Source organism: Heterodontus francisci, chromosome 18 (assembly GCF_036365525.1).
Source record: "Heterodontus francisci isolate sHetFra1 chromosome 18, sHetFra1.hap1, whole genome shotgun sequence".
Taxonomy (NCBI): domain Eukaryota; kingdom Metazoa; phylum Chordata; class Chondrichthyes; order Heterodontiformes; family Heterodontidae; genus Heterodontus; species Heterodontus francisci.
In genome coordinates, this window is record NC_090388.1 from 1037105 (window position 1) to 1061928 (window position 24824).

Consider the following 24824-nt stretch of genomic DNA (forward strand, 5'->3'; position numbering starts at 1 on the left):
TCCTCAGTTCAGTAAAGTTGGCCTTGCCCCAATTGAGAACTCTAACTCCTGTTCTATCCCTGTCCTTTTCCATAATTATGTTAAAACTGACTGAATTATGATCATGACCACCAAAATGCTCTCCCACTGCCACTTCTTCCAACTGCCCATCTTCATTTCCTAAAACTAAGTCTAAAACTGTGCCGTCTCTTGTTGGACTTGCTACATACTGGGCAAAAAAGGTCTCCTGAATGCACCTCAAGAATTCTGCTCCCTCAATTCCTTTCAGACTAAAACTATCCCAGTTAATATTGGGGTAGTTAAAATCCCCTACTATTATTGCCCCATTGTTCTTGCACTTCTCAGAGATTTGCCTTCATATCTGCTCTTCTACCTCCCACTGACTGTTTGGGATCTGTAGTACACACACAGCAGTGTGATTGCCCCTTTTTTGTTCATTAGCTCAATCCATATGGTCTCATTTGATGAACCTTCCAACCCATCATCCCTTCTCACAGCTGTAATAATTTCCTTGAAAAAAATTGCCACTCCTGCTCCTTTCCTATCCTTCTCCCCATCACATCTGAAAACCCTGTAACCAGGAACGTTGAGCTGCCATTCCTGTCCCTCCATAAGCCATGTTTCTGTAACAGCTATGATATCATACTGCCACATGTCTATCTGTGCTCTCAGCTCATCTGCTTTAATTGCTATAATCCTTGCATTGAAATAGATACCCTTGAGCACTGCTAAACTCTTTTTTTATTTTCTAACCTTTGTTTCCTCTGTCCTCCAGACTCATCCAGTAATTTTATGCCTTCCATTTTAATTTCTGATTTTGTCCCAACTGAGTCTACCCTCAGGTCCCCATCCCCCTGCCAAACTAGTTTAAACCTTCCCCAACAGCACTAGCAAAATGTCCTCCAAGGAACTCAGTCCCGGCTCTGTTATCACAAGAGGATTTGAGTACAGGAATAGTGAAGTCTTGCTTCAATTGTATAGAACCTTGGCTAGACCGCACCTGGAGTACTCTGTGCAGTTTTGGTCCCCTTACCTTCAGGAGGATATTATTGCCATACAGGGAGTGCAACGAAGGTTCACCAGATTTGTTCCCAGGATGCCAGGACTGTCCTAAGAGAGACTGGGCAAACTGGGCCTGTATTCTCCAGAGTTTCAAAGAATGAGAGGTGATCTCATTGAAACCTACAAAATACTTAAAGGGATAGACAGGGTAGATGCAGTTAAGATGTTTCCCCTGTTTGGGGAGTCTGGAATAAGGGGACACAATTTCAAAATAAGGGGGAAGCCACTTAGGACAGAGATGAGGAGAAATTTCTTTACTCAGAGGGTTGCGAATCTTTGGAATTCTCTACCACAGAGGGCTGTGGAAGCTCAGTCATTGAGTATGTTTAAAGCAGAGATTGACAGATTTCTAAATACAAATGACATAATCGGATACGAGGATAGTGTGGGAAAAAGGCATTGGATGATCAGCCACACTAATGTTGAATGGTGGGGCAGGATCGATGGGCTGAATGGCCTACTCCTGCTCCTATGTTCCGATGCCAGAGTAAGGGAGAAACTAATCAAGTCTGAATCAGGGTTAATGTGCATGTGAATGCACGGAGTGTGGTTAGGAAGACTGGTGAGGTATAGGCGCAGATTGCCATGTAGAAATATGATGAAGCTATAACAGAGACCTGGCTCAAAGAAGGACAGGATTGGGTGTTAAATATTCCTGGATAGGTGGTGTTCAGGAAACATAGGAAAGGGAGGAAAGGGGAAAAAGGGAGAGAGAGGGAGGTAAAAGGGGTGGAGGAATTGCATTACTGGTCAAAGAGGATATCACAGCTGTGCTGAAGGAGGGCAATATGGAGGACTTGAGCAGTGAGGCAATATGGGCAGAACTCAGAAATAGGAAGGGTGCGGTAACAATGTTGGGGCTGTACTACAGGCCTCCCAACAGCGAGCGTGAGATAGAGGTACAAATATGTCAACAGATTATGGAAAGATGTAGGAGCAACAGGGTGGTGGTGATAGGAGATTTTAATTTTCCCAACATTGACTGGGACTCACTTAGTGTTAGAGGTCTAGATGGAGCAGAATTTGTAAGGAGCATCCAGGAAGGTTTTCTAGAGCAGTATGCAAATAGTCCAACTCGGGAAGGGGCCATACTGGACCTGGTGTTGGGGAATGAGCCCGGTCAGGTGGTTGAAGTTTCAGTAGGGGACTACTTTGGGAATAGTGATCACAATTCCGTAAGCTTTAAAATACTCATGGACAAAGACGAGAGTGGTCCTAAAGGAAGAGTGCTAAATTGGGGGAAGGCCAACTATACCAAAATTCGACAGGAGCTGGGGAATGTAGATTGGGAGCAGCTGTTTGAAGGTAAATCCACATTTGATATGTGGGAGGCTTTTAAAGAGAGGTTGATTAGCGTGCAGGAGAGACATGTTCCTGTGAAAATGAGGGATAGAAAGGGCAAGATTAGGGAACCATGGATGACAGGTGAAATTGTGAGACGAGCTAAGAGGAAAAAGGAAGCATACATAAGGTCTAGGCGGCTGAAGAAAGACGAAGCTTTGAAAGAATATCGGGAATGCAGGACCAATCTGAAACGAGGAATTAAGAGGGCTAAAAGGGGTCAAGAAATATCTTTAGCAAACAGGGTTAAGGAAAATCCCAAAGCCTTTTATTCATATATAAGGAACAAGAGGGTAACTAGAGAAAGGATTGGCCCACTCAAGGACAAAGGAGGAAAGTTATGCGTGGAGTCAGAGAAAATGGGTGAGATTCTAAACGAGTACTTTGCATCAGTATTCACCGAGGAGAGGGACATGAAGGATGTTGAGGTTAGGAACAGATGTTTGATTACTCTCGGTCAAGTCGGCATAAGGAGGGAGGAAGTGTTGGGTATTCTAAAAGGCATTAAGGTGGACAAGTCCCCAGGTCCGGATGGGATCTATCCCAGGTTACTGAGGGAAGCGAGGGGGGAAATAGCTGGGGCCTTAACAGATATCTTTGCAGCATCCTTAAACACGGGTGAGGTCCCGGAGGACTGGAGAATTGCTAATGTTGTCCCCTTGTTTAAGAAGGGTAGCAGGGATAATCCTGGTAATTATAGACCGGTGAGCCTGACGTCAGTGGTAGGGAAGCTGCTGGAGAAGATACTGAGGGATAGGATCTATTCCCATTTGGAATAAAATGGGCTTATCAGTGATAGGCAACATGGTTTTGTGCAGGGATGATCATGTCTTACCAACTTAATAGAATTCTTTGAGGAAGTGACAAAGTTGATTGATGAGGGAAGGGCTGTAGATGTCATATACATGGACTTCAGTAAGGCGTTTGATAAGGTTCCCCATGGTAGGCTGATGGAGAAAGTGAAGTCGCATGGGGTCCAGGGTGTACTAGCTAGATGGATAAAGAACTGGCTGGGCAACAGGAGACAGAGAGTAGCAGTGGAAGGGAGTTTCTCAAAATGGAGACGTGTGACCAGTGGTGTTCCACAGGGATCCGTGCTGGGACCACTGTTGTTTGTGATATACATAAATGATTTGGAGGAAAGTATAGGTGGACTGATTAGCAAGTTTGCAGACGACACTAAGATTGGTGGAGTAGCAGATAGTGAAGGGGACTGTTAGAGAATACAGCAGAATATAGATAGATTGGAGAGTTGGGCAGAGAAATGGCAGATGGAGTTCAATCAGGGCAAATGCGAGGTGATGCATTTTGGAAGATCCAATTCAAGAGTGAACTATACAGTAAATGGAAAAGTCCTGGGGAAAATTGATGTAGAGAGAGATTTGGGTGTTCAGGTCCATTGTTCCCTGAAGGTGGCAACGCAGGTCAATAGAGTGGTCAAGATGGCATACGGCATGCTTTCCTTCATCGGACGGGGTATTGAGTACAAGAGTTGGCAGGTCATGTTACAGTTGTATAGGACTTTGGTTCGGCCACATTTGGAATACTGCGTGCAGTTCTGGTCGCCACATTACCAAAAGGATGTGGATGCTTTGGAGAGGGTGCAGAGGAGGTTCACCAGGATGTTGCCTGGTATGGAGGGCGCTAGCTATGAAGAGAGGTTGAGTAGATTAGGATTATTTTCATTAGAAAGACGGAGGTTGAGGGGGGACCTGATTGAGGTGTACAAAATCATGAGAGGTATAGACAGGTTGGATAGCAAGAAGTATAAATGGGTGGTTGATGTTCGGCACAGACTCGGTGGGCCGAAGGGCCTGTTTCAGTGCTGTATCTCTAATCTAATCTAAAAGCTTTTTCCCCCAGAGTGGGGGATTCAATTACTAGGGGTCACGAGTTCAAAGTGAGAGGGGAAAAGTTTAGGGGGGATATGCGTGGAAAGTTCTTTTCACAGAGGGTGGTGGGTGCCTGGAACGCGTTGCCAGCGGAGGTGGTAGACGCGGGCACTATAGCGTCTTTTAAGATGTATCTAGACAGATACATGAATGGGCAGGAAGTAAAGAGATACAGACCCTTAGAAAATAGGCGACATGTTTAGATAGAGGATCTGGATCGGCGCAGGCTTGGAGGGCCGAAGGGCCTGTTCCTGTGCTGTAATTTTCTTTGTTCTTTGTTCTATAGTATCCTGGGCTTTATTAATAGGGACATAGAGTACAAGAGCAAGGAAGTTATGTTGAACTTGTATAAGACACTAGTTCGGCCTCAGCTGGAGTATTGCTTCCAATTCTGGGTGCCACACTTGAGGAAAGACGTGAGGACACTGGTGGGAGTACAGAAAGGATTCATGAAAATGGTTCCAGGGATGAGGAAGTTCAGTTATGAAGATAGATTGGAGAAGTTAAGACTGTTTTCCTTGGAGAAGAGAAGGTTGAGAGGTGATTTGATAGAGGTATTCAAAATCATGAGGAGTCTGTACAGAGTAGATAGAGAGAAACTATTCCCACTCATGAAAGGATCGAGAACAAGAGGGCAGCGATTTGAAGTATTTGGTAAGAGAAGCAAAAGTGAAATGAGGAAATACTTTTTCACGCAGCAAGTTGTTAAGGTCTGGAATGCGCTGCCTGAGAACATGGTGGAGGCAGGTTCAATTGAAGCATTCAAAAGGGAATTAGACAGTTATATGAAAGGCAAGAATGTGTAGCGTTATGGGGAGAAGGCAGGGGAATGGAACTGAGGGAATTGCTCATTTGGAGAGCCAGTGCGGACACGATGGGCCTAATGGCCTCCTTCTGCACTGTCGTGATTCTATGATTCTGAAAAACTTCGACAATTTAGAAAAATGAATGCAAATTGGGAAGCATTGAATTTCTAAAAAGTGTCTTAATTTTTCCCTCCAGATTGCTTATCCACTCACTAATAAGGCCCTTGCCATCCACAACCTGGAAAGTACAACACCAAAACAGGGCTTTTGACCTCACCAGCCTATGTTGCCATTTATACTCCACGTGACCAAATATTTTGAATCACAGTTACCCACTTTGTTCCGATATCTCTTCAACCCCATTTCCTTCAACCACATATCTAATCTAGAATATTGATGTAGTTTCTGCCTCAATAACTACCCTGGAAGTAAATTCCACAGCCTCACAACTCTGTGCATAGATTCCTCCTCTCCCCTGTTTGACATATCTTGCACTTAAACCTTCAATTTACAGCCCCAAATGTTTTACCCTCAACTGTTGGGTAGTTTGTTTCTTTCATAATTTTAGACAGTTCTATCATACCACTCCCTAATTCCAAAGACCTGCTTTGCATCGATACTAGTTCTATTTCCTCACATCAGGTAGCATCCTAGTGAATCTGCATTGTATTCTCTGAAGTCTCAAAATCATTCTTTTGGTGTGAAGCCCAATACTGCACACACTCGAACTGAAGTGAAGGTTTGACATCGGCTCGATGTAATGATGAGCCTTCAATTAAAACCTGGAATTCTACTAACGTCTTTTAAAAAAAAATGGAACAGCCATACCATCAAATCTCTCTGTCCTTCCCCATCACTGAGCCTACTTCCAGTCAGTATAATTTTTCTAAAATACTAAAATGTATTGACATTGAGCTCCATCAGCCACTTTTTAACCCAATGCCTGTTCTCCTCAACACACTATAGGAAGGATGTGATTGCACTGGAGAGGGTGCAGAGGAGATTCACCAGGATGTTGCCTGGGTCGGAGCATTTCAGAATTGAAGAGAGACTGAAAAGGCTAGGGTTGTTTTCCTTAGAGCAGAGAAGGCTGAGGGGGGAACATGACTGAGGTATGCAAAATTATGAGAGACATTGATAGGTTAGATAGGAAGAACTTTTTCCCTTAGCGCAGAGGTCAATAACTCGGGGGCATAGATTTAAGATAAGAGGCAGGAGGTTCAGAGTGGATTTGAGGAAAACAATTTTCACCCAGAGGGTGGTTGGAATCTGGAACACACTGCCTGAAGAGGTGGTAGAAGCTGGAAACCTCACAACATTTAAGAAGTATTTAGATGAGCGCTTGAAACCCCATAGCATACAAGGCTACGGGCCAAATGCTGGAAAATGGCATTAGAATAGTTAGGTGCTTGATAGCCAGCACAAACATGATGGGTCGAAGGGTCTGTTTCTGTGCTGTATAACTCTATGATTCTAAACCTTCATAGCTTCCTTTGACCTTTTAAAGAATCAACTATGCTTCCTATGTTGGTATCATCTGCAAATGTCGACTTCAGCCCCTCTAGGCCTATATCCAAATTATTGATTAACACAGTGATGAGAAATATCCTCTACTCATGTCCAACCACTGAAAAACTTGCTTTAACTTCCATCTTTTTTCTTCTCCCTTCTAACCAAATTTTGCCAACCTACTAATTCTATGCCTCTTAATCTTTTCTGGGGGCTTCGAGGCGGCCAACATCCCCAGCTTATACACCCTACTGAGTCAGCGGCACGTGAGATGGCTTGGCCATATGAGCCGCATGGAAGATGGCAGGATCCCCAAGGACACATTGTACAGCGAGCTCATCACTGGTATCAGGCCGTCCATGTCTCCGCTTTAAAGACGTCTGCAAACGCGACATGAAGTCCTGTGACATTGATCACAAGTCGTGGGAGTCAGTTGCCAGCGATCGCCAGAGCTGGCGGGAAGCCATAAAGGCGGGGCTAAAGTGTGGCGAGTCGAAGAGACTTAGCAGTTGGCAGGACAAAAGACAGAAGCGCAAGGGGAGAGCCAACTGTGTAACAGCCCCAACAACCAATTTTTTCTGTAGCACCTGTGGAAGAGTCTGTCACTCTAGTATTGGCCTCTATAGCCACTCCAGGCACTGCTCCACAAACCACTGACCACTTCCAGGTGCTTACCCATTGTCTCCCGAGACAAGGAGGCCAAAGAAGAATCATCTTTTCTGGTAATCTCGTGTGGTACTTTGTCAAAAGCTGTCCGAAATGTTTCCTCAGAATTCTATTATGTACTGTCAAGCATTGGTCTTTCGTCTTCCTTATGCTTAATTAACCTATCTAAGCTTCACCATTTATCTATCATGTCATTCATCACACTCTTAAGGAATTCAGGATGGGTCACCTCCTTATCAATATCCTACTGATTTGGTCATGTGGAGTATAAACAGCAACTAAAGCTGGTAAGATCAAAAGCCCTGTTTTGATGTTGTAATTTCCAGGTCGTGGATGGCAAGGGCTTTATTAGTGAGTGAATAGGCAACCTGGAGGGAAAAATTAAGACACTTTTTAGAAATTCAATGCTTCCCAATTTGCATTCATTTTTAAAATTGTCTAAGTTTTTAGGCGGTGTATTTTTTTTCACTTATCCTCGTCAGTGTCTACAAATAAAGGCTGATGAGAAGTACTCATTAAATCCCTCTGCCATTTTTTGATTACCTACAAATTGACAGCCCTCTTCCTGCAAGGTTCCTGGGCATGAATGATTGTATTGAAATCCTGGCTTTGACTGAAACCAAGCTCATGAGTGCTGAAACGCTGACCCTTGCCAAAGCCACCTGCATGGCTATACTTTCCACCATTTGCCCCGCCTAATCACGCATAGTGGTGTGGCCCGAATCAAGTCACAGCTTGGTCTCTGATGCCACTCACCTCTTCAGAGTTGCTTACCTCTCAAGCCCACAATGTCCTGTCTCAGTTGCTACATTGAACAACTCCTTACCGTTGCAGATTTCAATCGCATTTGCAGCTGTCCTTGCCTCTTTCCACTGTATGAATTACTACTCTCTTGCATTAAGCAAGCCTCACCCTCCAGATAAAATCTTCCTACTTCTCTTCACAGTCACTCTCTCAACTTTGCCTCATCACACCAACTCTGACCACTTCCTTGCATCCCTCATCACAACAACCAACCCCCACCCTCTCTTCCAAGCATACTCTCTTCTGCACCACCCCAGGAGGAAAACTCCCAAATATGCCTAGTCTTCAGCCTTTCACACTCACAGCAATACTCTTCTGCAATTGTCCACTTGCTCAACCATTCCTTCACCTCCACTGTTGATGCCCTAGTCCCCAGGAAAAGCTCTTATTCACATCATTCTCTCTAAATGGCCCTCATCTTAACTCCCTCAAGCTCAAGGGGCACAGACTTAAGAGCATCTGATGCATAACTGGTTTAGCCAATAATGACCAGATCTGGCTGGAGCACACTGAGCCTCTCTCTCTCCTCTACCAAAACTACCCACAACTCCAGGTTCATCCCCAGGTTTCTTTATCTGCTACCAACCATCATCTTAAATCCCTCTCCCACATACCTTCCATCTTCAGCTTCACAAATATGCCTGGCTCAAAGGACACTGAATTTTTCCACAGACTTGATCAGTTAAGACTACAGACTGAGAAGCTGAGATTGACGCACAAGCAACGTGTTGTGATAAATGGCAGCATGGATATCCACTGTGACCATTTGCCACAGTAAAAGCCCTACAACACTTAACACAAGAAACACTGATGAGTTGTAAACAAACTGCGAAATCAGTCGACATCAGCATGCACTGAATTAAAAGACCATCATTCACATGCGTCTTCCCCAGTTCATACATCCAGTAGTGTACAGACCATGCAGAATAAATTACAGTAGTTCAGTTTCATGATGGGATAACAGATAAACAGCAAACAAGAGTAAATTACTAGTGCACTTTTCTCCTCTTCTTGGCACTTCCATCTGTGACACATATTTTGCTGTTAAGAATCACAACCTCATGCATTCATATCCCAATTTACTCACTGACAGTCAGAAACACAATTACCACCATGCACGAACAAGTAACTTGCAGCAAGTCAAGCATTTGAAACATCTAGTAGAGAATGGTCTGAATAAGTTACATCTACAGAGAACACTATACCAGTTCAAAGATAAATCAAATCCTCAAATCGTTGCTCCCAATATGTATCCTACATGTATGTTTTTTTTGATTTGTGATTTTGGATGAAAGGGAAATCAGGAAATTGAAAATGAAGCCCTGCCTGTACCATATTTACTGATCCAGGAATACCCTACACTAGCTGATAATTAACAACCATTAAAACACCAGGAATAATCCAAACACATTGCAGCAATATAAATGCCAGATCTGCAATGCTGATCACAATTTTTTGATTGGAATATTACTTTACAGTAATATTTCTATTCATGCACTGCACTATGTCAAAACATTCCAGACAATTTTCTTTGGTGCACTGACTGTACTGTTTCGCCAAATGTAATTATCCAATATTTTTTCAGCAGTAATTTTGAAGTGAAGGCACATTGTCCTGTTCCCAAGATGCAGTTTCCATTTCACCTGCTTCTAATTTGCCAGCTGTAAAAATTGTAAAGTTACACCCAAAAAAGAACAGCAATATTCCACAGAAATGGTTTCACAAAATGAAAGTCACTTACTTGAAAATCCTTGTAAGTCTCTGATTTCTCCATGATGCTATTGGTGCATTGTAACATACACATAAGCGGCAGCAAAGTCCACCCGAGGGGAAATTAGAAAGGATAATGCATGAAGAAGAAACATGGGAGGAGGGGAGACAACAAAGTAAAATGGGTTAGTACAGTCATACAATACGTTTTATGCATAAAGCATTCAAAGCAAAATTGTCATCCAGTTTGTTAGGATAATCACATAAATGCCAACAAAGCTTACAAGTGATAGATCAGCTTCTAATCAGTCTACCAACAGGAGAGCTGGATTTAGTGTAAATGGCAGGAGTCAGTCTTCCTGAATCTGAAGTTAAAATGGCACTGACATAAAAGCAGATCTACTATTTAAACACTGACCTGGGTTTTGCATTATTTAATGACTGTCTTAGATACAAATCAGAACATAAACAAAATGAAGTGCAAGCCTTTCTAACTCAGGAACCCTTCCAAAGGTAATGTAGAACTAAGTACAAAGGTTTCAAGTGCAAATTTTCTCAGTTAAATCAATATCCATTAGTCCTATTTAAAAGCGATATTTAGGCTGTGCTTTCAAATGCTGCCTACTCTATTTTAACCTAGGCATTAGTTGTGCACATCAAGTCCTCTGGGAGCCAAGGGAAGAGGAAGGAGGAGGGGATCGACAAATGTAACACCAACACCCTTTCGTTACTTCTGACAATTTAAAAACATTAGGGACAGATACACTAAATACAACAGTTTGTGAAATAATGCCCCCGCAAGCAGCACGACAAAAAAAGGAAAGAAAGTACCAGCCCTTTGTTTTGTAAGCTGGAACGTCAGAACTGTGTGTCCTGGCTTGTCGGAAGATCTTACACAAATCAACGACTCTCGGAAGACCGCCATCATTAACAATGAGCTCAGTAGACTCAATGTGGACATTGCAGCACTTCAGGAGACACACCTCCCTGCAAGCGGATCTCTAAGAGAGCAAGACTACACCTTCTACTGGCAGGGTAGGGATCCAAAAGAACCAAAACAGCATGGAGTGGGCTTTGCCATCACAAACTCTTTGCTGTGCATGATAGAGCCACCGACAAATGGCTCAGAACACATACTGTCCATCCGACTGCTCACCACCACTGATCCAGTACACCTACTCAGCATCTATGCTCCAACACTCTGCGCCCCACCAGAAGTTTAAGACCAGTTCTACGAAGAACTCCATAACATAATTAGTAGTATTCCTAATACCGAACAATTGTTCCTGCTGGGGGACTTTAATGCCAGGGTTGGGGCCAACCATGACTCATGGCCCTCCTGCCTCGGGGGCTACGGCACTGGAAGGATGAATGAGAATGGACAGAGACTGCTGGAGTTGTGTACCTATCACAACCTCTGCATCACCAACTCGTTCTTTCCAACTAAACCCTGTCACCAGGTTTCATCGAGACACCCAAGATCACGTCGTTGGCACCAGCTGGACCTCATCGTCACAAGGCGAGCCTCCACGAACAGTGTTCAAATCACACACTCCTTCCACAGTGCGGACTGCGACACCGACCACTCCCTGGTGTGCAACAAAGTTAGACTCAAACCAAAGAAGCTACATCACTCCAAGCAGAAGGGCCACCCGCGTATTAACACTACTAGAATTTCTTATCCACAGCTGTCACAAAAGTTTCTCAATTCGCTTGAAAAAGCCCTTCAAAACATTCCTGCAGGGGATGCAGAGACCAAGTGGGCTCACATCAGAGACGCCATCTATGACTCAGCAATGACCATCTTTGGCAGACGTGAGAAGCAGAATGCAGACTAGTTTCGATCTCACTTGGAAGAACTGGAACCAGTTATAGCCGCCAAGCGCACTGCACTGTTGAACTACAAGAAAGCCCCCAACGAGTTAACATCCTTAGCACTTAAAGTAGCCAGAAGCACTGCACAAAGAACAGCTAGGCGCTGTGCAAACAACTACTGGCAACACCTATGCAGTCGTATTCAGCTGGCCTCCGACCGGAAACATCAGAGGAATGTATGACAGCAATAAGAAAGCTTTTGGGCCAACCATCAAGAAGATCGACCCCCCACCCCCAACCCTCTTAAATCTAAATCAGGGGAAACGATCACTGACCAACGCAAGAAAATGAATCGCTGGGTGCAGCACTACCTGGAACTGTACTCCAGGGAAAATGTTGTCACTGTTACCGCCCTTAATGCAGCCCAGTCTCTGCCAGTCATGGATGAGCTGGACGAACAGCCAACAAAATCGGAACTCAATGATGCCATTGATTCTCTAGCCAGTGGAAATGCCCATGGAAAGGACGGCATTACCCCTGAAATAATCAAGAGTGCCAAGTCTGCTATACTCTCAGCACTCCATGAACTCCATTGCCTGTGCTGGGATGAGGGAGCAGTACCACAGGAAATGCGTGATGCCAATATCATCACCCTCTATAAGAAAAAGGGTGACCGCAGTGACTGCAACAACTACCGTGGAATCTCCCTGCTCAGCATAGTGGAGAAAGTCTTGGCTCAAGTCATTTTGAACACACTCCAGAAGCTGGCTGAGCGCGTCTACCCTGAGGCACAGTGCGGCTTTTGAGCAGAGAGATCCACTATCGATATGCTGTTCCCCCTTCACCAGCTACAGGAGAAATGTTGCAAACAACGGATGGCCCTCTTCGTTGTCTTCATAGCTCTCACCAAAGCCTTTGGCCTCGTCAGCAGATGTGGTCTCTTCAGACTACTAGCAAAGGTCACATGTCCACCAAAGCTACTAAGCATCACTACCTTGTTCCATGACAATATGAAAGGCACAGTGGCGCAGTGGTTAGCACCGCAGCCTCACAGCTCCAGGGACCCTGGTTCAATTCTGGGTACTGCCTGTGCGGAGTTTGCAAGTTCTCCCTGTGACCGCGTGGGTTTCCGCCGGGGCTCCGGTTTCCTCCCACCGCCAAAGACTTGCAGGTGATAGGTAAATTGGCCATTGTAAATTGCCCCTAGTGTAGGCAGGTGGTAGGGAATTTGGGATTACTGTCGGGTTAGTATAAATGGGTGGTTCTTGGTCGGCACAGACTCGGTGGGCTGAAGGGCCTGTTTCAGTGCTGTATCTCTAAATAAATAAAAAAAATAAACAATTCAGCATAACAGTGCATCATCAGACTCCTTTCCTATCTTGAGTGGCGTGAAACAGGGCTGTGTTCTCGCACCTACACTGTTGGGGATCTTCTTCTCCCTGCTGCTCTCACATGCGTTCAAGTCTTCAGAAGAAGGAATTTTCCTCCACATAAGATCAGATGGCAGGTTGTTCAACAATGCCCGTCTTAGAGCGAAGACCAAAGTACGGAAAGTCCTCATCAGGGAACTCCTCTTGCTGACGATGCTGCATTAACATCCCACACTGAAGAGTGTCTGCAGAGACTCATCGACAGGTTTGCGGCTGCCTGCAACAAATTTGGCCTAACCATCAGCCTCAAGAAAACGAACATCATGGGACAGGACGTCAGAAATGCTCTATCCATCAATATTGGCGACCACGCTCTGGAAGTGTTTCAAGAGTTCACCGAACTGGGCTCAACCATTACCAGTAACCTGTCTCTCGATGCAGAAATCAACAAGCACATAGGAAAGGTGTCTGCTGCTATGTCCAGACTGGCCAACAGAGTGTGGGAAAATGGCACACTGACATGGAACACAAAAGTCTGAGTGTTTCAAGCCTGTGTCCTCAGTACCTTGCTCTACGGCAGCGAGGCCTGGACAATGTATGTCAGCCAAGAACGACGTCTCAACACATTCCATCTTTGCTGTCTCCGGAGAATCCTCGGCATCAGGTGGCAGGACCGTATCTCCAATGCAGAAATCCTCGAGGCAACCAACATCCCCAGCATGTTTGCCCTACTGAGCCAGCGGCACTTGAGATGGCTTGACCATGTGAGCCGCATGGAAGATGGCAGGATCCACAAGGACATATTGTACAGCTAGCTCGTCACTGGTATCAGACCCTCCCTGTCTCTGCTTTGAAGACGTTTGCAAACGCGACATGAAGTCTTGCGACATTGACCACAAGTCGTGGGAGCCAGTTGCGAGCGATCGCCAGAACTGGCGGATACCTATAAAGGCAGGGCTGAACAGAGGCGAGTCGAAGAGACTCAGCAGTTGGCAGGAAAAGAGACAGCAGTGTCAGGAGAGAGCCAACTGTGTAACAGCCCTGACAACCAACCGTACCTGCAGCGCCTGTGGAAAAGTCTGTCACTCTAGAATTGACCTTTACAGCCACTCCAGGCACTGCTCCACAAACCACTGACCACCTCTAGGCGCTTACCCATTGTCTCTCGAGACAAAGAGGCCAAATGGAAAGGAAGGAAGTGGTTCTGCTCAGACAACTGATTATCCTGGAACTTTATTCATCTGGTCTTGTACAGTGAAATTTCCTGCGTATTTGCTCCCCAAAAGACGTGCAATCGAGAACAAATACACAGCGTAAAAGACAGAGAAAATCTGGACACAGAATTGAGCTGCACCTGAATTTCCTGACTCTTTTACACCAAGCTATCATTTCCTGCTCCCAAATGCACCTAGGCTCATTACAATGCCTCTGTCAGTGAAAGAGCTGTACACATAAATTTCCTGTAACTATGCTGGTTCAAAATGGATATAAAATTAGGCCCGAAGTTTTAGTCCGAGCGGCAGTGTCAGTTTTCTGGTGTTTTAATGCAATTTTATTTTTCTTACTCATCCTCAGAGACCTGCACTGTATTTCTGTTCTTTTGAAAGCATTTTCATGGGATCAGTACAAGGCATGTTAAAAATTCAAAAGCTTCCACAATTGCATGTTCTTAACCATGCTGTCGAACAGGGTTATCCAACCTTTTCGCGAGGTGGGCCACATTACAATTTTTGTCTTACATCGGGGGCAGGTGAGACAATTTCCGAAAGATAAAGCCATTAAAATTTATCTCACTATCAATCAAAACAACAACAAAGGTGCATTTTTGTGCAGAAGCTTTCAATGAGATTAATTTATTGATTCACTTTCTCATCAATATGTTGGACACTGATTTAGTGAGAAACGATGCATTTTTCTGCTTGCACAGGTAGTCAATGTTTGCCTACACACCTCTTGGAGCGATGTGGAGTATTCCAGATAAATGTCCATCTGTCAAGAGTGGTCTTGATCATTCTCTCTCCCTCCCACCGTCTGTCCATCTATCGGCCTCTCCCTCCTCCCGTGTTCCCCCCTCTCTGTCCACCCCTCCCTCTCTGTCTGCCCCTCTACCCCCCCCGACTCTGTGTCTCCCCATCCTTCATCGCCCCCTCCCTGCCTCCTCCCCCTCACCACCCCTGCCCCCTGCCTCCTCCCCCTCTCCTTCACCACCCCGCCCCACCCAGCCCCACACCCTCTCCCTGTCCGAACCAACCCCCCAGTCCCCTCCACTCCTCGCCCCGTCTCCCCTCCTTTCTCTGTCTCCCTGGCTGCACCCCCCACCCCGTCACTCTCCTCCACCGTCTCAAAGAACAAAAGAACAAAGAACAAAGATAATTACAGCACAGGAACAGGCCCTTCGGCCCTCCAAGCCTGCGCCGATCCAGAGCCTCTCTCTAAACATGTCGCCTATTTTCTCAGCTTCTGTATCTCTTTTCTTCCTGCCCATTCATGTATCTGTCTAGATACATCTTAAAAGACTCCATCGTGCCCGCATCTACCACCTCCGCTGGCAATGTGTTCCAGGTGCCCACCACCCTCTGCGTAAAGAACTTTCCACGCATATCCCCCCTAAACTTTTCCCCTTTCACTTTGAACTCGTGTCCTCTAGTAATTGAAACCCCCACTCTGGGAAAAAGCTTCTTGCTATCCACCCTGTCTATACCTCTCATGATTTTGTACACCTCAATCAGGTCCCCCCTCAACCTCCGTCTTTCTAATGAAAATAATCCTAATCTACTCAACCTCTCTTCATAGCTAGCGCCCTCCATACCAGGCAACATCCTGGTGAACCTCCTCTGCACCCTCTCCAAAGCATCCACATCCTTTTGATAATGTGGCGACCAGAACTGTACGCAGTATTCCAAATGTGGCCGAACCAAAGTCCTATACAACTGTAACATGACCTGCCAACTCTTGTACTCAATACCCCGTCCGATGAAGGAAAGCATGCCGTATGCCTTCTTGACCACTCTATTTACCTGCGTTGCCACCTTCAGGGAACAGTGGACCTGAACACCCAAATCTCTCTGGACATCAATTTTCCCCAGGACTTTTCCATTTACTGTATAGTTCACTCTTGAATTGGATCTTCCAAAATGCATCACCTCGCATTTGCCCTGATTGAACTCCATCTGCCATTTCTCTGCCCAACTCTCCAATCTATCTATATTCTGCTGTATTCTCTGACAGTCCCCTTCACTATCTGCTACTCCACCAATCTTAGTGTCGTCTGCAAATTTGCTAATCAGTCCACCTATACTTTCCTCCAAATCATTAATGTATATCACAAACAACAGTGGTCCCAGCACGGATCCCTGTGGAACACCACTGGTCACACGTCTCCATTTTGAGAAACTCCCTTCTACTGCTACTCTCTGTCTCCTGTTGCCCAGCCAGTTCTTTATCCATCTAGCTAGTACACCTTGGACCCCAAGCGCCTTCACTTTCTCCATCAGCCTGCCATGGGGAACCTTATCAAACGCCTTACTCAAGTCCATGTATATGACATCTACAGCCCTTCCCTCATCAATCAACTTTGTCACTTCCTCAAAGAATTCTATTAAGTTGGTAAGACATGACCTTCCCTGCACAAAACCATGTTGCCTATCACTGATGAGCCCATTTTCTTCCAAATGGGAATAGATCCTATCCCTCAGTATCTTCTCCAGCAGCTTCCCTACCACTGACGTCAGGCTCACCGGTCTATAATTACCTGGATTATCCCTGCTACCCTTCTTAAACAAGGGGACAACATTAGCAATTTTCCAGTCCTCCGGGACCTCACCCGTGTTTAAGGATGCTGCAAAGATATCTGTTAAGGCCCCAGCTATTTCCTCTCTCGCTTCCCTCAGTAACCTGGGATAGATCCCATCCGGACCTGGGGACTTGTCCACCTTAATGCCTTTTAGAATACCCAACACTTCCTCCCTCCTTATGCCGACTTGACCTAGAGTAATCAAACATCTGTTCCTAACCTCAACATCCGTCATGTCCCTCTCCTCGGTGAATACCGATGCAATGTACTCGTTTAGAATCTCACCCATTTTCTCTGAGTCCAAGCATAACATTCCTCCTTTGTCCTTTAGTGGGCCAATCCTTTCTCTAGTTACCCTCTTGCTCCTTATATATGAATAAAAGGCTTTGGGATTTTCCTTAACCCTGTTTGCTAAAGATATTTCATGACCCCTTTTAGCCCTCTTAATTCCTCGTTTCAGATTGGTCCTACATTCCCGATATTCTTTCAAAGCTTCGTCTTTCATCAGCCGCCTAGACCTTATGTATGCTTCCTTTTTCCTCTTAGCTAGTTTCACAATTTCACCTGTCATCCATGGTTCCCTAATCTTGCCATTTCTATCCCTCATTTTCACAGGAACATGTCTCTCCTGCACGCTAATCAACCTCTCTTTAAAAGCCTCCCACATATCACATGTGGATTTACCTTCAAACAGCTGCTCCCAATCTACATTTCCCAGCTCCTGCCGAATTTTGGTATAGTTGGCCTTCCCCCAATTTAGCACTCTTCCTTTAGGACCACTCTCGTCTTTGTCCATGAGTATTTTAAAGCTTACGGAATTGTGATCACTATTCCCAAAGTAGTCCCCTACTGAAACTTCAACCACCTGGCCGGGCTCATTCCCCAACACCAGGTCCAGTATGGCCCCTTCCCGAGTTGGACTATTTACATACTGCTCTAGAAAACCCTCCTGGATGCTCCTTACAAATTCTGCTCCATCTGGACCTCTAACATTAAGCGAATCCCAGTCAATGTTGGGAAAATTAAAATCTCCCATCACCACCGCCCTGTTGCTCCTACATCTTTCCATAATCTGTTTACATATTTGTACCTCTATCTCACGCTCGCTGTTGGGAGGCCTGTAGTACAGCCCCAACATTGTTACCGCACCCTTCCTATTTCTGAGTTCTGTCCATATTGCCTCACTGCTCGAGTCCTCCATAGTGCCCTCCTTCAGCACAGCTGTGATATCCTCTTTGACCAGTAATGCAACTCCTCCACCCCTTTTACCGCCCTCTCTATCCCGCCTGAAGCATCGATATCCTGGGATATTTAGTTGCCAATCATGCCCTTCCCTCAACCAAGTCTCAGTAATAGCAATAACATCATACTCCCAGGTACTAATCCAAGCCCTAAGTTCATCTGCCTTACCAACTACACTTCTTGCATTAAAACAAATGCACCTCAGACCACCAGTCCCTTTATATTCATCATCTGCTCCCTGCCTGCTCTTCCCCTTAGTCACACTGACTTCATCTCCATCTCCAGCATCCACCCCCATGTCTCTGTTCCCCCTCACCCCACTGGTGTCTCTGTCGCCACCTTGGCACCAACCCCCCCGACCCCCCCCTCTCAGTTTCACATCTGACAGGTGGTGTGCGTGTGAACAGCAGTTTCCCAACTTCGGACTAATTCGGGGTTTTCCGGTGCGCTTTTAAAGAAAAGTCGGAACCCGCCAGAAAACCCCGAATCAGTCTTAAGTTGAGAAACCGTTATTCCCGATGTTGGCACCTGTCAGTTGTGAAACTGACATTGTAATTTTTTTTTTTTTTAAAGCATTCTGAAAGAAGACAATGGAAAATTTCTCATCTCTGAAATACATCAGCAGGCCGGACAGAAAACTTTGCCGGGCCGGATCCTGGCCTGTGAGCCATTTGTTAGACAATATATGAACATACAAATTAGGAGCAGGAGTAGGCCACTTGACCCCTCGAGCCTGCTCCGCCATTCAACAAGATCGTGGCTGATCTGATTGTAAACTCAACTCCACATTCCCACCTACTCGAATAACCTTTCACTCCTTTGCTTATCAAGAATCGATCTACCTCTGCCTTAAAAATATTCAAAGACTCTGCTTCCACTGCCTTTTGAGGAAGAGAATTCCAAAGACTCATGACCCTCTGAGAGAAAAACTTTCTCCCCATCTGTCTTAAATGGGCGACGCCTTATTTTTAAACAGTGACCCCGAGTTCTAGATTCTCCCACAAGGGGAAACATCCTTTCCACATCCACCCTGTCAAGACCCCTCAGGATCTTATATGTTTCAATCAAGTCACCTCCTACTCTTCTAAACTCCAGCCTGTCCAACCTTTCCTCATAAACAACCCACCCATTCCAGTTATTAGTCTAGTAAACCTTCTCTGTACTGCTTCCAACGCATTTACATCCTTCTTTAAATAAGGAGACCAGTACTGTATACAGTACTCCAGATGTGGTCTCACCAATGCCCTGTATAGCTGAAGCATAACCTCCCTACTTTTGTATTCAATTCCCCTCGCAAGAAATGATAACATTCTGTTAGCTTTCCTAATTACTTGCTGCGCCTGCATACTAACCTTTTGCGATTCATGCACTAGGACACCCAGATCCCTCTGCATCCTCTCACCATTTATATGATTTTTAAAAATTCTTCCTGCCAAAATGGACAATTTCACATTTCCCCACGTTATACTCCATTTGCCAGATATTTGCCCAACCCTGCTGTAGAGTATGGATGTTTAGATAGCTTGAAATTTAATTTTCATAATTATGTTTTACTTGGGCCCTAAATGTTTACACCGATTTTCATGTTAATCACATTGACAGGAAATTTGTGTGTACATGAACATTGACAAAATGGGCACATGAATGGGAGTAACTTTGGGTTATTACGACCAGGTGAGGAAGGGTTCTCAGGCTCCCCTTGCACCTCTTCTCTGGTTTGACCGCAACAGGGTTTATCTTTTTTAACACGGTTATTTAACTTACCGCTTCAGTGAGCACTTGCTCCCATTCCTCTAATATAATTGCAAATGAACTAAACAGGTTTTCTTGTGTTTAAACAAGAAAGATGTGTACGTTTACAGAATCATAGAAAAGTTACGGCTCAGAGGAGGCCAATCAGCCCATCATGTCTGCACCAGCTGAAAAATCTAGCCGCCTAATCTAATCCCACCTTCTAGCACCTAGTCCATAGTCTTGCAGGTTACAGCACTTCAGGTGCATGTCCAAGTACCTTTTAAATGAGCTGAGGGTTTCTGCCTCCACCACCGTTCCTGGCAGTGAATTCCAGACATCCACCACCTTCTGGGTGAAAAAGTTTTTCCTCAAGTCCCCTCTAATTCTTCTACCAATCACCTTAAATCTGTGCCCCCTGGTAATTGACCTCTCCACTAGGGGAAACAGGTCCTTCCTGTCTACTCTATCTAGGCCCCTCATAATTTTGTACACCTCAATTAAGTCACCCCTCAGCCTCCTCTGTTCTCAGGCAAACAACCCGAGCCAATCCAATTTTGTCTCAGCTGCAACTTTCAAGCCCTGGCAACATCCTTATAAATTTCCTCTGTACTCTCTCCAGAGCAATTATGTCCTTCCTGTAATGTGGTGATCAGAACTGTACGCAATACTCCAGCTGTGGCCGAACTAGCATTTTATTATCCTCATCACTCTAAACCAGTTAAAATTACTAAAATACACTACGCATCCACGCCCATATTCACACAAGAACCACACATACACACACGCACACACAAAGAGATTACAAAGGGAAAAACAGAGTTGGCAGGTTGAAATAGAGTCCTTAATAAATGGAATTTAAATACTGAATCTCAGTGTCTTTAGTTTAACTGGTTTAGAGTGATGAGGATAATAAAACGCTGGTGAGGCCACAGCTGGAGTCTTGTGTACAGTTCTGGTCACCACATTACAGGAAAGGTAGTAGGGATAAACCAGGTAATTACAGGCCAGTGTGTCTAACATCAGTGGTCGGGAAAATATTGGAAAAAATTCTGAGGGACAGGATTATTCTCCACTTGGAGGGGCAGGGATTAATCAGGGATAGTCAGCATGGCTGATTGAATTTTTCGAGGTGGTGACTGGTTGTGTAGATGAGGGTAAGGCAGTTGATGTAGTCTACATGGACTTCAGTAAGGCTTTTGATAAGGTCCCGCATGGGAGATTGGTTAAGAAGGTAAGAGCCCATGGGATCCAGGGCAATTTGGCAAATTGGATCCAAAATTGGCTTAGTGGCAGGAGGCAGAGGGTAATGGTCCAGGGCTGTTTTTGTGAGTGGAAGCCTGTGATCAGTGGTGTACCGCAGGGATCGGTGTTGGGAACATTGTTGTTTGTAGTGTATGTACATTAATGATTTAGACGTGAATATAGGGGATACGATCAGTAAGTTCGTAGATGACACAAAATTGGTGTTGTCGTAAATAGTGAGGAGGAAAGCCTTAGATTACAGGGAGATATGTGGTCGGGAATATGGGATTAATATAGGATTATTATAAATGGGTGGTTGTTGGTCGGCACAGACTCAGTGGGCCGAAGGGCCTGTTTCAGTGCTGTATCTCTCTATGACTCTACATAGATGGGCTGGTAAGATGGGCGGAGCAGTGGCAAATGGAATTTAATGCTGAGAAGTGTGAGGTGATGCATTTTGGGAGGACTAACAAGGCAAGGGAATATACAAGGGATGGTCAGACCTTAGGAAGTACAGAGGGTCAGAGGGACCTTGGTGTACTTGTCCATAGATCACTGAAGGCAGCAGTACAGGTAGATAAGGTGGCATATGGGATACTTGCCTTTATTAGCCAAGGCATAGAATATAAGAGCAGTGAGGTTATGATGGAGCTGTATAAAATGCTAGTTAGGCCACTGCTGGAATACTGTGTATAGTTCTGGGAACCACACTGTGGGATTGGAATTCCTCCCCCCACCCCCCCCAACTGGACTTTGCGGAGTATGGGGAAGGAACCCCAACCCCCACGGGCAGTAGTACTGTGAATAAGAGCCAAACCTCAACATAAGGCACACAGAGGCAGGCTGCATTCTGATGAGTCAATTTTCAAACATCACAACAGAACTAATACTGTTAAAGGACTGGAATTTGGGACATCAGCATAACAGTGACACAGCATAACTGCCATCATGTTGAGTGATTGGGGAGGTCATTGTTACAACTAAGTGACCCCAGAGCACAGCATTCACCCCCGTCAAGACAGGAGAGAAACCTCTTTCATGGATATTAATATAAAAGAAAAATACTGCGGATGCTGGAAATCTGAATATTAGCTTTGGAACCTGGATTACCTCACCTTGGTGGAATTCATTGTTCCCTGTCAGGGAAATCACATCAGCACTAAATGGATCTGTCTAGACCAGGCAGGTAACAGAGGAAAGAGATTAAAAGGTGCTAAGTGCTGACCATCCAGCAGGATGACTTCAGGAAATGTGTTCATGATATTTCGATAAGGATCATCATAAAAAGGACAAGATTGAAGGGTTTGGCGCTGCAGTTTTGTGAAGAAGGATAGGGACTGGTCATCTCCGGTCCGGTCCTACAATCAGCATTGGTAATGACTAGCCGTGTCGGTGATTATCAGTTTTTCTGTCAAATCTTGAAGGGGTTTGTACTGTGGGGGTTGCAATCGAGAAGGAGGGTCAGGAACGGTCAACCTGGCTCGTGGACCTACAATCCTCACCGGAAGGACCAACTGCGTGGTGGATTGTAAATTATCAGCCAAATCCAAGGGGTATTTGGGGCCGAGAGTTTTAAAACAATTTTAAGTGTAGCAACCAAATCCTGGGAGGGTTTGGGTTTTGAATCGAGTGAATTTGGGGCAGAAACATGGGATTTTGCCTGTGTTGTTTTCCAAAAAGGTTTATTTTATAAGCCATGGTGACTTGTGTGTTTGGGTGAATGCCGAGGTTAAATCGTGGAGGGATTTAAATCTGACTAAGCAATCAAGGTGTCGTGTGGTGTCCTTTAAATTCGTTTACAGGTCTTTGTAACAGGGTGTTAGGAGGATTTGTTTTTTTAAATAAAACAAATTTGTGGATCAGCCTAACCCTGTGTCGTGTGCAATTTTGTTCTTGTAATTCCCAAAGTCCAAGAACTGTAGTAAAGGGGTACAGGAACAGAACCTCTTACGACACTATAGGAAGGATGTGATTGCACTGGAGAGGGTGCAGAGGAGATTCACCAGGATGTTGTCTGCGCTGGAGCATTTCAGCTATGAAGAGAGACTGGATAGGCTAGGGTTGTTTTCCTTAGAGCACAGAAGGCTGAGGGGGACCTGAATGAGGTATACAAAATTATGAGGGACATTGATAGGTTAGATAGGAAGAAACTTTTTCCCTTAGCGGAGGGGTCAATAACCAAGGGGCATAGATTTAAGGTAAGGGGCAGGAGGTTTAATGGAGATTTGAGGAATTTTTTTTCACCTAGAAGGTGGTTGGAATCTGGAACACACTACCTGAAGAGGTGGTAGAGGCAGGAACCTTCACAACATTTAAGTATTTAGATGAGCACTTGAAGCACCATAGCATACAAGGCTACGGGCCAAGTGCTGGAAAATGGGATTAGAATAGCTAGGTGCTTGATGGCCGGCGCAGACACGATGGGCTGAAGGGCCTAATTCTGTGCCGTATAACTCTGTGACTATGAAATTGCAGTCTTGAAGTCCTCGCTGGGCCACCTGCACGGTTCGGGCTTGCTTCTCAGGTTCCGCAAGGCACAACAGGGGCTTTATCCGTGTCCCCTAGTTGCTGGCTGTGCTGGGCTATAGATTTAAGGCTTAGCAGCTGCAGGCAAGGCTTCTCTAGGACTTTACTGGAGAGAGGGAGACAGAGATGTTCCCTTGCTGGATCTCAGTTACTGTCTGCCTTCTGAGTCACCACTCACAAATTTCCAGAGTGGCCCAAGCAGTTGTGTGAGCTGACCACCTCTGTGTTTGAATCAGAATCTTCCGGAAGGTTCTTTGAAATTCAAGGCTCTCCCCTCAAGCTGTTCAGACATACTTGGTGGGGGGGGGGGGGGGGGGTTTGGTTCTTTCAAAGTCAATGGGTGTCGATGGCTTTTGACGACCACATTGATAAGGCTCTCCCAGGTAAGTGAATCAGAGAGCACCCCATTGTTCTGGCGAGGCAGAGTTAATCACATCTGTTTCCAGGCTGATCCTTGGGGTTTTCATATGCAAATTCTGCGTGGCCATCTTGGCTACTAGCTGTTCTGCTTTAGAAGTTATTTCTAACAATTTCGAGGAGAAATCTCAGGCCAAGTTCCACATGAGGAAATTAATATTTTTCATCTGGCATATGGGGTTTTCATCACAGGGTGTAACTTCCCAAATATACCCTCACAGGAAATTCCACCAATGACATTAATTTATAATTTGACTGCAGATAAAACAAAGAGCTTGCAGAAACCTCAGTAACTACTTCAACAAGAGCACATGTCCCACATTCTAACAGACAATGCTGAATCATATAGCTACAGCCAATTCAGATAAATTAAGTTTCAGTGGTAATATGGGGAGCAAAGGATGCACAGATCGCCCTAGAATCATGTACAAGTTAGTGGATTCTCTCCCTCAAATCTTCTGTACAAACAGATTTGTAAGTGTGACGGACATTTCAAAATGGCTTGAAAGGGTATGAGAGGAAGGGGGAGGATACAGTCACTGCAATCCACGCTGGGACCAAAGAGAAGAATAGACAAGAGATCCTGTTTGGAGATGACTCAGGAACTTAGAGCTAAATTTAAAAAAGGAGCTCAAGGGTTACATAATCAATGTTCCTTCGAAACTGCCCCACGCAGGCCACACATAAAACAGCCCTTTGAATGTGGGTGTCGCTGGTTAAGCCAGCATTTATTGCCCATCCCTAATTGCCCTTGAGAAGGTGATGGTGAGCTGCCTTCTTGAACTGCTGCAGTCCTTGAGGTGTAGGCACACCCACAGAGCTGTTCAGAAGGGAGTTCCAGGATTTTGATCGAGTGACAGTGAAGGAATGGCGATATAGTTCCAAGTCAGGATGT

At 45.1% G+C, this 24824-nt stretch overlaps 1 protein-coding gene across 7 annotated transcripts in view; it reads right to left on the minus strand.

Moving 5' to 3' along the window:
- Window positions 1-24824, minus strand: part of osbpl8 (oxysterol binding protein-like 8) — a 435666-nt gene that overhangs the window by 252767 nt on the left and 158075 nt on the right. For all 7 annotated transcript variants that reach the window (XM_068050088.1, XM_068050083.1, XM_068050086.1 and 4 more), the window contains one exon: window positions 9822-9858. In XM_068050088.1, the coding sequence (XP_067906189.1) occupies window positions 9822-9858 (37 nt within the window). The remainder of the gene's footprint in view (window positions 1-9821; window positions 9859-24824) is intronic.